This window comes from Marmota marmota, unplaced genomic scaffold, assembly GCF_001458135.2.
Source record: "Marmota marmota marmota unplaced genomic scaffold, marMar, whole genome shotgun sequence".
Taxonomy (NCBI): domain Eukaryota; kingdom Metazoa; phylum Chordata; class Mammalia; order Rodentia; family Sciuridae; genus Marmota; species Marmota marmota.
In genome coordinates, this window is record NW_025999842.1 from 49,279,215 (window position 1) to 49,293,492 (window position 14,278).

At 37.3% G+C, this 14,278-nt stretch overlaps 1 protein-coding gene across 4 annotated transcripts in view; it reads right to left on the reverse strand.

Annotated features, from left to right (window-relative positions):
* The window catches only part of Stx7 (syntaxin 7), a 65,509-nt gene that overhangs the window by 49,995 nt on the left and 1,236 nt on the right, over nt 1-14,278 (reverse strand). For all 4 annotated transcript variants that reach the window (XM_048798448.1, XM_015501360.2, XM_015501355.2 and 1 more), the window contains exon 2: nt 7,753-7,903. In XM_048798448.1, the coding sequence (XP_048654405.1) occupies nt 7,753-7,837 (85 nt within the window). In that variant the 5' untranslated portion in view covers nt 7,838-7,903. The remainder of the gene's footprint in view (nt 1-7,752; nt 7,904-14,278) is intronic.

The following is a 14,278-nucleotide window of genomic DNA, read 5'->3' on the forward strand; positions in this document are numbered from 1 at the left end:
ACAATCCCATTTCCTAATGCTTAGAAAAAGTTCACAAATCTTGGTGGGACTCTAGTTGGTCTAGTAAATGGCTGTTTTCACTGTGGAATTTTATAAATAGGTATGTATCATGGACCCAGATATGACAACTGGCCTTTTAGTAATAATCCTGCATATGTTACAAGAGCTTTCAGGACTCTAACAGAATAAAAATCTAAACAAAACTTTAGAGTTGGAGAGACCAAAATTGAGCCCACAGAAAAAATATGTAAGAAAACCATATCCTGGCAAGTTGAACAACTTATTCAAGCTCATTCTACTTGGATCCAATTCAGGAAATGAACGTGCACACACACATAGAAATTTTCCTATTATCCACTGAATTTCCCAACTTGTTTACTTTCTCAAAACTCTGATTAATCATGGAATTACATTATAAGCCACAATGCGATAAAAATATAGCTAAAATGGGTAAAATTTTAGTCTGTAAAAGCTGGCAAGGATTTTGAGCAATTTAACTCTAATGCACTGACTGGTGGGAGTACAACCTGGTACAACTATTTTAGGAAACTATTTTTGCTGTATCTACTGAAGCTGATCAAACACATATCCTATGCCCCAACAATTCAAATTTGAAGTGCACACATGCAACAGAAAAATACAGAATGTTCAGAGAAGCACTGTTTATAATAGCAAAAAACAAAAGCAAAATAAATCAAAGAGTAGAAATACAACAAATGTCCACAAACATTGGAAAGAACAGCTTGTGGTACATTTGAATGTGGAATACTATAAATGAGAACTAGTGGCCTACAGCTAAATGGGTAATTCCCACAAACATGATGAGAGAATGAAGCCCAATACAAAGTAAAACATACCACTTGATTCGATTAATGTTCATAAACCAGGGAAATTCATCAATGATGTTAAAAGTCGGGATACTCTGGAAGGCACGGATGGTATATAAGCATGAAATGGACTTCTGGGGTGCATAATATTCTATTTCTTGACATGTGGTGTTGTGATGGATAATTCATTGAACTACACATTAATAATCTGTGTACTACATAATATGAGCATGCTTCTACTTTTAAAAGTTTAATTTTAAATTCCAACTTTATACATGTTACATATTTCAATACATCTCTTCTGCTTCTTTTAAAAATGTGAGTTCTCTCTGTGTGTTCTAGAGACATTTTTCTACATTGCTGGTGTTTGAGCAAGGATGAATGGTCCAGGGGAAAACATTCTTCTGAGGTTTACTCACATGATAGGCTCAGACATTTCAACCCAGAAAGGCTTGCTTACTTTTATGCTACATATCACAGGTAGGAGTTTGTCTCAAAGAAAATTCAGAGGGATGACAGAGAAAGCTAATTGGTAGATATTTTATTTCCAGGTTGCTAACAAAAATGTTACTTTTGAAAATCTCAATCTGGAGTTTGGGAATGAAATGTAAGTATTCCTTATGTGCATGATGATCTTCTAGATCTAGAATAACAGTCTTATTTACATGTCAGTTTCAGTCTACTGGGAATGACTGCCCGGAATACTGGGTGAAGGATGATGAGATGCAGGCTGGGGTAGAGTGCCTGCCTATCACACTTAAGGCACTGGGTCCGAAACTCAGCACCACATAAAAATAAATAAATAAAGCAAAGGTATTGTGTACATCTACAACTAAAAACAAATATTTTTTTTAAATGACTAGATGCCATGAGAGGCCTGCAATAAAGAAAAATGTCTATGCAGTGAGAGGATAGTGACAAAAACAACTGACTGACTCTGCTGTACAGTCAGTGCTTCCAAAGGATAAAAGTATTTGCTTAACCATTTTAATGTTCCACAGAGAAATTCTACAATAAACTTCTAGCTCATTACAGTTCTTTAACTTATTCTTTAAAACCCGCATTATCTTAATAAGTATATGTCTATAATAATTATGATTTTAATTTCTGTAATTACATAATTTTAATATAATCATATATCTACAATACATAAAATATACCTATTACATATGTATGTAAACAACTATAAAACTTAAATATATTCAAGTTATATCACTGTAATATGGTTTAATTACTGTACTAATGAAGCAAACATAGCACTTTAGAATATCTTTAACAAAGACTGGTATAGCAAAAAAAAACAAAAAAACCCAACAACTTTTAGGTTTAAAAACACTTTGTTTCTTCTATCCTGTTCTTGAACAAACAGAATTGCCAGATTACAATACTGGTAAAAGAAAACAAAATTCCAATCTTACTGTTTTGGGGGGTGGTTCTCTAAGAACCAAAAATCTTTTTGACTGCTGTTTTGTTTTCTGGTATAAACTAAACGATACAACTCAGATGTTTTACAAGCTGTCATATATCTGACTGAGTCCAAGATGAAAGTGAACTTCCTCATTACAGCCCTCAGGAAACCTTTAGCTTTGGCTGAGCAGATGCTGACATGCTAACTACTGTACTTACAATGCCCTATCTTTAGATTCTCCTACAAAATAAATAATTTGCACTGACATGAATTCAGAAGATGCAAATGCTAGCGTGAAGAAAAGAGCCTAAAGAGGGTGCTGAGTACTTTTTATTCATCACATCCATCCAGTATTATTAGCATCACCAGGTTGGGGGGTGGGGGGAATGAACTAAAGTTTCTCACTTCTGCTTCTCACTTCCACATGGTTTTTGCATAGTCCTCACCAGGAAGGTGTACTGGATGATGGGCTAGATTTTTAAAAGTGGTTTGCTCTGTCTAAATCTAAACCTCTCTTCATTTAGATATTTTTGAATCTCAGAAATTAGAACAATTACACAGTGGTGACTGGTTTCACTAAATTCATGACCCAACAATCTCAAACATGTATTCAATCTGTCAAATCCTCCTTTTCCACTCACTCTGGTATGTTCAGTGTCTCAACTTTCCCAACCATAAGCCGTGCACTCTTTTTTTCTTTCCAAAACATTCCATTTTATAAACTTTCATTCCATTGCATAAAATTCTATTTTCCCTCTAATTTTCTGATGACTTTCCCTCATATTTCACTTAAAAACAGGCCAGTTGGAGAGTTCTCCCATCTTTGTTCAACCGTTTCCATCCAGATCAGCCATGCCTTGTACAGTGGATAAAAGATAAATCTCTCACTAGCAGTACATTCCCAATCCCCTCTGGCCTTCAAATATATCTGTTTTATACTTATATTTTCATTAGAATCTTCCTTTTCTGGTGGAAAAATGTAACACCTTCCCTGACCCTCATTCTACTCCCACGGCAGAGTCTGCTAGCTACTAAATACTGAGCCATCCCTTTTCTCTCTAATGAAAGCAATCCCCAATTTTGGTGAACAACAGTTCAAAGAGGTTTGTAGCCTCCCTAATGGCTATGTGTAACCTTGAGATCAATAAAGCTGAGGTGTACAGACTCTGCAAATCTACACTTTGAAAATAGACATGAGACCACTCTTTTCAAAGTTTGCAGTTTGCTGAATCCAATTCTTTGCTTTTATCTTAGTTTCTCAGTAGCATTAGCCACAGATGATGCCTCACTCTTGAACATTCCTTAATGTCTAGTAATCTACCGTATGCTCTTTTTGTTCTTACTTCCCTGGTTATGTCTTCTCAGATTCCCCATGTTGCTTTTCCCTGTCCTCCTGCTTTAACAGTTGTTAATTCTCTAGCCCTTTACTCTTAACTCATACTTTCAGGATTAATTCAGATTTATGGTTTTAATAACCACTTATGCCTGATGACACTTTGATTTCCAAAGGCATATACCTAAACCATTTGTTATCTCCCTCCCTTACTGACTTTTTTTCACATGTTAGGAAAGCAGTTTACCACTCAGCTACATCTCATAAGTCACTTAGATGTCCATAAGACATCTCAAAATTTGCTAGGCCAAAACAGAACTCCCCCTGACTAGTCCACTCCATCTCACATATACTTACTACCATTCACTCAGTTGCTCAACGCAGAACTTACAGAGTCACCTCTGACTCCTCTCTCTCAGCACCACTCACTTTCATAAGCAAGTCCTACTGGCTCTGCTTCCAAAATACACCCATTGCTTCTTTCCATCCTTTTTATCACCCTGGTACAAGCCAGCATCTCTCTCTCTACAGACCTCTACAATGACCACTATATCCCCTGGCTATGCTCCCTAAGTAGCAGTCAAAGTAATAGTTTCAAAGCACAGATTGATTGTATTTCTTGCTGCTTAAAAGTTTTCAATTGATTTCTACTCCCTCTTAGAATGAAATCTAAACTCCCCACACAGCCTACAAAGCCCTACATGAGTCACATAGCCTCCTCTCTGATTCCTCTCCAGCTACTCTGTTTCTGTGGTACTGGGGACTGAACCCAAGGACACTTTACCATGGAGCTACATCCCCAGCCTTATCCTTTTTATTTTGAGACAGGATCTTGCTGACTTGCCCAACTTGTGATCCTCTTGCCTTGGCCTCCTAAGTCACTAGAATTTTCAGCTGTATGCCACTAAGCCAGCCCTCTCCAGCCACTCTGGCCTCAGGTGCTGTACTTTGGACATACTGGCTTGGTTCTTCCTCTCACCCTTGCCCCTTTCTCCATTGTTCTGACTATCTCAGGCTCTGGACTGCTTTAGAATTTTTTAAAAAGCATTAAAAGGTCATTTTCTCTTTTTTAAAATTGGTTATTTTTAGTTATATATGACAGTAGGATTCATTTTGATATAATTATATAAGCATGGAATGTATATTATTCCGATTAGGTCTCCATTCTTGTGGATGTACACAATGGTGGGATTCACTATGGTGTATTCATATAATATATAGGGAAATTATTTAGATTCATTCCACTATCTTTCCTTTTCCTATTCCCCCTTCCTTCCCTTGATCCTACCATGGAGCTACAACCCCAGTTGTTACCTATTCCTCTCCTCTACCCACTTATTGAAAGTTAATTTCCATACATCAGTGAAAACATTCAACCTTTGGTTTTAAGGGGCTGGCTTATTTAATTTAGCATGATCCATCCATTTACTGGAAAGTGTCATAAAGTCACTCTTTAACAGTTGAGTAATACACTATTGTTTTTAATACTAGCCATTCCCTCCATCTGCAGTGTTCTTTCCCTATATCTTTTCTCTGCAAGCCCGTCCTTGTCCTTATTTAGGGACTACCTAAGTGAAGGCAGCTTCTGCCAGGTACTTGCTCTCACATCATTTTTACCTTATTATATTTTCTTCATAGGAAATTGGACTGTTCATTATTTTTTTATATCACCTGTTCCTACTTAATCCACTCTAAACGACATGAGAATAGGACCTTATAGATTTTACTTATTGCTAAATTGCAATGGTATGAAATAGTTTTCTAGCAAGTATGAGGTGTTAAAAGAATTATTTGCTGAACAAATGGGGACAATATCAAAATTAAAAATCACTTAGTCTGAACCATTATTCCAGCATTTAAAACTCTGATTAACAGACCTGAGAAGTATCTGGCCACCTTTTCTGTTCACTTAGTAACAGTGCTTTCACTCTTCCTGAGGGAGGTGATCCCATCCCTTAACAACGTGTATTATATGAAAGCCCTTCTCAGTTGAGTCCTGGCTACCTGCGGCTTCTGAACAGGTGTGGAGGCCCATGTTCATGCAGAACACACAGCTTCCACACAGGACATTGCTTTGCTTATCAAGGATGGTGACTGTACTTTCTCTTGACTTAATGGTCCCAGTCTTCTTAACAGTTCTAAACGTGGGATAGTTGGAAGGGGGGGGAGGGGGTCACAGTAAAACCATACACAGAGCTAGCAACCCGGCCATGAATGTTCAACTCTGGCCGAAGTTATCACTTCTGGCTAGATTAACTGAGCTCTTAGTGACTGTGGCCTGATTCCCTTATCTCCTTCCAGTTCCAGTTCACACACAGTCTCCAATCCCTGTACTTTCACACCACCTAGTGCTTATTACTTCTACAATCTGAGAACACTTGTAGTCACTCCTCATTATCTTCCTCAAATTCCTGACAACATTTAGTGTTGCCAGCAGAGGAGACATACCCTGTTTTTTTGGAAGGGGGCCTCTGGTCTCCTTTCTTCACAAATGTCTTGATTTTCCACATGTATAAATTAAAATTATGAACTTTCTTAATTTTCACACAGGTACCTAGATTCACTTGATGCAGATCAGCAACATTTCTAACCAGCAGGAGGAGTCACAAAAAGGAGTGGCTCCGTAGCCACCATCAGAACAGATCTGAGGTTGGAAGAGGAAGGCAGAATCAGTGATGGTGCCCTGAGAAAAACTGGAACAGTCCACAATGGACCCTTTCTACACTGCCTGTTCTGGACAGCATTATACTCAGGGATATTCACTTCCTTGTTCCTCTAAGAACAGCAAAGAAAAATCCCAATCAGAATAAGGGTTATTTTACATGGCTGTACACAGTGGCACTTTTGTAGAACCATCCATAATCTAATTACACCTTTTGCCTCCAAACCACTGGCATCTCATTTAAATCATTCAGGTAAAGTGTTAACTGTTAGGAGGTTAATGATTAGATAAAGTACAATGCAGTCATTTACAAACATTTATATTTCAGCAGTGTGTTAAAATTCTGATAATAAGAAGTAGTCTTAAAAATGTAGGCTGAAGAATAACATACTCTCAAAGAATTCTGGCAATGCCCTCATGGAACATCAATGATAGCAAGATGACTAGAATAATTCACAATGTATAATTTAGCAAAAAAATTAATAAATAAAATATTGAAGGCTCAAACTTGAATATTTCCTTTAATTTGTACATATACTCTGAGGAGTAATAATTTCTAATAAAACATCACAATCAGTCTCTGAGAAGTGTAGCAAGGGATAATTTGGGGGGAATCTTCTATAATATCTGTCTCAACAGATTAAAACTTCCATTGTACTATGGATTGAACAGGGTCTGTCCCTACTAAAATGCATGCTGAGGCTTGGTCCCCAAATTGTTGGGAGGTGCCTCTGAGAAGTGATTATGTTGCTAGGAGGAATTAATTATTTTCTCTCTTGGAACTAAAGCAAGACTGGCTTCCTCGACTTGCTCTCTTGCCATGTGATCCCTACTGCCATATGGATCTCACCAGAAGCTGAGCAGATGAAGATGTTATGCTCTTAGAAGCACAAAACTGTGAGTTAAATAATTAATGTGTGGTAGGCACAGCAGCTCCAGGGGGTTGAGAACAAGAGGATTGCAAGTTCAAGGCCAGCCTCAGCCATTTAGTGAAGCCCTAAGTAACATAGTGAGATAGTGAGACACTGTTCAAGATACAAAAAAGATTTTTAAAAAAGGGCTAGGGATGTGGTTTAGTGGTCAAGCATTCCTAGATTCAATACCCAGTACCAAAAAAAAAATTTTTTTTTTTGCTTAATAACCTACCACTCCCAGTATTTTGTTATAGCAACACAAAAAGGATTACTCTGCTATGGAACTGAGTCAGCAAATCTCAAATCTAATACAGAACCAATGGTTTTAGAACAAATACAAGTATCTCTCATCCTTTTAAGTCTTTATTTCATTAATGAAATAATGTATTATGTGACTGGCTCTGGCATTCTTCAGAAAAATGCAGTATCGTCTCTTCTATTATACTTAACTCTTATATTCATTCTAAAGAGTTCTATTACTTTAAACTCTGTCCTTAGAAGAATGCTCCACCTTCCAACAACTGCTGAAATTATCCTTTTAAGAACCTCCACTAAGTTCAGTTAAGAATTGAAAACAAATAGTGAAGTCAATTTGAAACTCAACTCACAACACTGTGTGATCTTCTGGATGTTGGAAGAGATTCGCTGAGCCAGCTGGGCAGGGTCTCCACCAATTCCTGGAGTGTAAGACATGGCTGATTTGTTGACTCACTAAATTCATCAGATGTTGGTTGGGTGTTCAGTTTTCTAAGCGGTCATCTAGAAAGACATAGTCACATAATTGTATTTTAAAAGTGATTTGTTTACATTTTCCAAGTCATCAATCTGGGAGATTACAGGGTTGAAATCTGGCAACAGGACACATCATCAGCAAAACTCTCATGCCTATCGAACAAACAAACAAAAAACAAGGCTGGACTTTTAGGGGAAAAGTTGTATTCAACATGCTTAACAATTAAAATAGGTTCTAACTGCACATTCTCTTTGAAAATTTCTTTGATCTAAGGAAGATCAGGTGTATTTTTTGTGTATAATTCCTCCTTAAAGAAACTGCAAGCAACTCTAAAGCAGGACCCACATGCTATTAATCTTTCTCCAACATTCAAAACAACTCTCAGCATGGATTAGACATGTAATTATTAACAGAAAACAAGACTTTGGGCTATTCCCAGAAACTTCATTGTATCTAATGTAACATACACAGGGGCAGCTCAGGGACACATAATTAATGGGTTTCTAATTTTCGTAGGAAAGATTAAATTTTGAAAGGGCAGAGACACAACTGAGAAGAGAAAAGATATCCTATAATTTTCTCATCATGTTCTTGACAGCAAGGAGAATAAATTCCTCTTCTCTTCCAGCAGCCAGCATCTCAAAATATGAGGCAAAGCAAGGGGCTGCTACAGAAGGAAAGGAAGATGAACTTCTTTCTTGTCTTCAATCCACACCATACCATTCTGGGTTTAGAAAGGAAGTTGCAAAGCGGTATTCACATAGCACAGCACTGTGAAAACAAAGAATTTCAACTACTACATCTATCTCCCCACTATGTTTGCATCAGAACACTGCAAAGTCATCAGATACTAGTAAGAGCCTGCTCCAAGTCTACCACTAAATGAAGCACTTAGCAGATACAAAACTCAAATCCAGCTTGTCAATTAGGAGAAAGGATAAAATTAATAAGGTAAACCAACAAAAAACAATGCAATTCAATAAAAAGTCATGTGCTCGGAAAAAGTGACAAAGGCCACAGAAAGGAAAACTTACTATTGCCCTTATTCCGAAAGCATCTATGAAAGAGAAACATGAGATCCTGAGACTTGGGTATTACTAGTATGGGTAACAAAGGTGAGAACATGAAGACCAGGCCTGATAGACCCACAACATGTGAAAAGGACTCAAGTATTTGCCAAAGAAGGGGAGGATCTTGTCCAGTCCTGGATCTGATGATTCATGGCTGGACAAAAGGGAGGCAGAAATGACAGGAAAAGAGAAGAACAACCTAACATCTACCACATATCTGAAATGAGAAGACTTTCACAAAGATTGTCTAATGATTGGTAAGCAACCTGTGGCTTATGAAGATTCACCAGTTGGTTCAAGGTAACAAAACCCTTCTACTCGTGGAAGGGGGGATTCAATCCAGGATTCATATTAAAAGTTACCAAACAGAACAAATGCCACAGAATAGGAAGGGCCCTGGATGCCAGGCTTGGTCAAAATACACTGCAATAAAAAGACCACTGGAGATTTTGAATAGGGGAGAAGAGGTTACAAAGATAGCCAAATTTTGAGGATGCTGAAGTCCCTCCTATGAAAAAAGTTTATTTGTAATTACTCACATATACCTTCTCTTGGACTTTAAATCATCTCTAGATTACTTATAATGCCCAATACAATGTAAATGTGCTGTAGATAGTTGCTATACTGCACTGTGTAAGGAATAATGGGGTGGGGAAAAGGTCTGTAAATGTTCTATACAGATGTGATTCAAACAATATAACATTTACACACAGTTGGTTCAATCTACAAATGTGGAGCTCAAGGGTACAGAGGACCGACTGCATATGCCTTTGTCTTCAGGGACAGCGCTGAACACTGAATGAGCTGGTAGAACAGCAGGGATCTGCCCAGTCCATGGCATGGCAGAACATGCCTGCATTTCTGTTGCACTGTGGAATGTGCGGGGCCACCTGAGGTTCTGGGGGCTTCTAGATGCTTTTTATTCTCCTTGTTTCACAGGTTCAATTTGTCTCTTCTGAACCAAGTCCTACATGTAGAACTGAAACCAATTTCATTAAAGGGCAAATTCAAATCTCAACTCAGACACCTGAGCCACTGCAGCAGGGTGAGAAGAATTAAACTTCCTTCCAGGACTTGTGCCTGTAGCCTCCTGAGGAGCTGGAGCCAATACAGAACAGACCAGATGTGAAGATTCAGTCAGACCAACATTACTCTGAGCATCCTACCAAATGGATCTCTTGATTCTGCATTTTTAAAAAATAAGAGCTTTATTAAGATATAATTCACACACAATTCACTCATTTAAAGTATACAACCTAATTTTTTTAAAATATAAAGTTGTATAACCATCACCATATTACTTTTCAAATATTTCCATTAATCTAAAAAGAAAGTTCACACCTACTAGTAGTTATTCTCATTTTACCCAACCTCCCCCACCAGTGGCAATTGCTAATTTATTTCCTGTCTTTTGCTTATACTGGAGATTTCATATAAATAGAATAGTACAATATGTGTTCCTTGTGACTGGATTGTTTCTCTCAATGTTTTCAAGGGCTAGTTATGCTGCAGAAATATATCAATACTTCATTCCTTTTTCTGACAAATAATATTCTATTATATGGATAAAGAAAATTTTCTCTTGGCTCAATTACATCTTTATTCCTTGCCTTTTATCAACTAAATCTCTAGAAAAACTGGCTTATAGCTAACACAAATACATTGTGAATAAGAAAATGTTCTATTTGTTATTAATGTGTTCTTTTGGGGGAGCCCTCCACCCACTTTAACCATGGACAGAATGAGTATCACATCCACGTCTCCAAGTCATACTCTTAACTTTGTTTAAGTTTAAAGTTTACATGTCTTTGAAACTAAGTGAACTCACCTATTGCCTGTAGAGCTGCCAATGCAATTGGCAATGGGAAATCTTGACCTTGAGCAAGATACTTATCATCTGGGTCTTCTGCCAGGACCAAAATGAGATAATGCATGTCCAGGAACGAAATGCCCTTAAAGCCTACACAGAGGAAAGGTGTGATGTGCTTATGTATGTGCAGGGCCTGCCTCTAAACTCTTCAACCACACAGTCAACTGTGACCTACCTCTCTCCACAGACAGAGTATTATCAGAGTCCTGTTAATTCATGTACCGATTTGTAGTATTTTCCTCAACCCTCAAAACTCATGCACATCTAGCCTAAGTCTTCTCAGTGTTTCAAGAGTAGCTGTCTTCTTTCCAAAGAATCAATTAGACACAAGACAACCAGTTGTCATCATCCCAATTGAAATGCTAAATAAATTTGCAACTAAATTTTTAAAAGTTCCTGTTAGTGAGCAATCTGGGCTCATTTATCCAAAGAGCTGCTACTCTTCCATTGTCCAGAACTTCTTAGACAAAGAACACAGATGTGACCACCCCAGGTAAGTCTTGAGTGAAGAATAAAAAGCAATTTGCAAGAGGCCTATTTCTTACCCATTATGCTTTTAACATTTTCCATTAATTCCTACAGCAAGTCTCTGAAGGATATATAATTATTGTGGTTTTTCACATGAAGAAACTGAAGAATAATGAGAGCAAGTAACTTTTTGAGGATAAACAAGAAAGCTAAAATTTGAACTAAATCTTAGAGCTCATTTTCTTAAAACAATAAACCTTTCTGTATAACAAAATTAAGGAAGTTGCACCCATTAAATTCGAATTAGCCAATTTACCACCTTTCTGTAGGCCCCATATGAACTTTTGCTATCTTCACTCCTAAAATTAGGACAACATAAGTTGATTGAGGTAACAATTGAACAACACATTCCTTTTCTACTAATAAGTGATACCTAAAAGGCTCCTCTGTTGAGATGTGAGATATGAGACAAGAGAAATAAAGAGACCAAATAACTAACTTTACTGTAAAAAAATACACACAAATGGATATAGAAATAACTATAAAAGTTTACGATCTTTGCATGTAGGCTAAATCAATGCTATTTTTCAAATGTTATCACTATCTCCAGTCCCAGTCCAAGATGCTATGCACTACAGCACTCTTTGAAAGCCAATTAAGAATTCCTAGTGTCAGTGGACTGTTAAAATGAAAATTAAGAGACAAATGCAAGTCATATCAGCCACCTTCCAAATGTTCAAAAATTTCATGTGGCTAGTGACCAGCAGCTTGGATAGCTCATTTATTCTTCATTTCCATTTCTGCAGAAAATTCTGCTGGACAGTGGTCAACTCATCATCTCAATAATTATCTTTCTATGAAGATATAAAAGCACTATAAAGAGAAAAAGGGGAAGGGAAGATCAAAGTACAACACTCATAAAGAGAGGTTTCTCAAGACTGCTTCTAAGGAACAATAATGAACAAAGGGAATTTTAATACAGAATCTTGAATGTCAAACACTATCCTCAGTTAGTACTGGACATATTGCAACATCCTTAAGATTTCTATTAAGCACAAGCTTCATGTTTTTTTTTAAATCTGGCCTAGGCAAAGAAGTGGTCAGTTTCACTTTGTCAATAACAGCACTGACATAAAATACTGTACTTTCCTCCACCTGTGCCCCCAAATGTGTGTGTGTGTGTGTGTGTTTGTAAGTAGATGTATTTTTGTTGTTGTTGTTTTTTTTTTTTTTTTTGTCTGTTTGTGGACTTGCTCTATTCTCAGCATTTAGCTACATAGTACATGCTGAATAAATGTTTGTAGAATGAATAAACAAATGTACTTACTTCCTCAAAGCACACACCCAGTCTGATGGTAAATAATATCATTTCTAAAACAATGAAATCAACTGCTTTCTTTTAGACCTGAATGATAAAGGTTTATTGCAGCCCTGAACCTTTCTGACTGCCATTCTCTCTCTAGAAGACTCGAATCCCATGATCTCCATGTGACTGGCTCCTTTTCCCAGCAAGGTGGAATCACATGCTAGAGAGGCCTGATATGAAATAAGAAGTCACCACTCCTCACACTCTCCACCAATCTAACTTACTGCCTCAAAACACTCATTGCTATTTGAAATGATCCAATTAATACGTTTGTTCATTATCTATTCTTACCTCTGGAATACAAACAGGGGAGAGATGGCCCATAGCCCAGTAAATAGTAGATGCTCAGTGAATATGAGGGTGCTCAGTCTCCAAACTGAGTATTCTCTACACAAACTATAGGAAGTGCATTCTTTAGCTCAGTTCTTTAATTATCATACTACAGTATTTGATTTTAGTTCACCGCACCAAGAATTTTTTTTTCACTCTTTTACATATTAAAGTTTCAAGTCATATGGGACTACAGCCAATTTTATCCACATTTACTGCAGATCCTTATATAATTCATTTCTCAATCACCAGCACTCAGATTAAGGGATCATAACAAAATTAGGATTGCCTGTGTTAATCAGGAGCAGCACAAATAAAATATCTAAAGAAAAATGAGGCAGACTTTAATGAGCTAATATAGTGTCACATTAATTTCTACAGAAATTTTGAACTACAGCCTAATTCTTAACTGGTCACAAGTCTGAGGCCAACTTCTCAAAGGTGCCTGCAGACCAAAGGCTCATTCACATCACAAGACACAATTTAACATTCATATCTATCTTTGCCAGATTTGGCACTGAGCACACATGAGCAAAAGAAACATCCACCTTCAACATTACCAAACAGCACAGCATTTCATGATTACTTCCTTTCCTTCAAATTCTGGCCAAGTTGTAAATCATAGTTATAAACAGAATACAAGGATCTGAAGTGATCAAAATGATACATATATTTACATACATGTATATATTTTCATATATGAATATATTTACATATATACATATTTACACACACATACATAAAATGTCTCCAAACAAATATAAGAAATTTGAGAGGAAATAAAAAATGACAGCATTTGACCAGAAGGGTATTCTTTTTGTTTCCTTTTTGTCTGAACTTAAGTAATCTTGAAAACAAGGTGGGAAGGTGGGAATCCTTGAAAGAATTTGTTTTAAAGATCTTTACCTATATACCTATTAAAGACATGTACTGAGAAGGTAATAATAATAATAATAATAAAAAGTTAGCTTGTCAGTCATCAAGCCAAACAAAACCAAACACGATGAGCCTCGGAAAAAATGCAAATAGCTCGTTTGCTACATAAGCGTTTCAGTTCCTCTATAACATAAGTGGCTTTTTTTTTTTTTTTCAATTTGTGAGTTAAAAATGAGGAACAGGGCAACTGGTTGGATCTAGAAGGCCTCGGCAGTGCGACCAGGGTGTCGGCGGGAAGGTGACGGCTGGACCCACGAGGAAGGCGGGGCGGACCAGACTAGGGAAGCCTGTGGGGCTGGAGGAGCTGACCCGGTCAGTCGTGCTGACCCGCCCAGCCCGGCCCTGCTGAGCCCCACCGAGC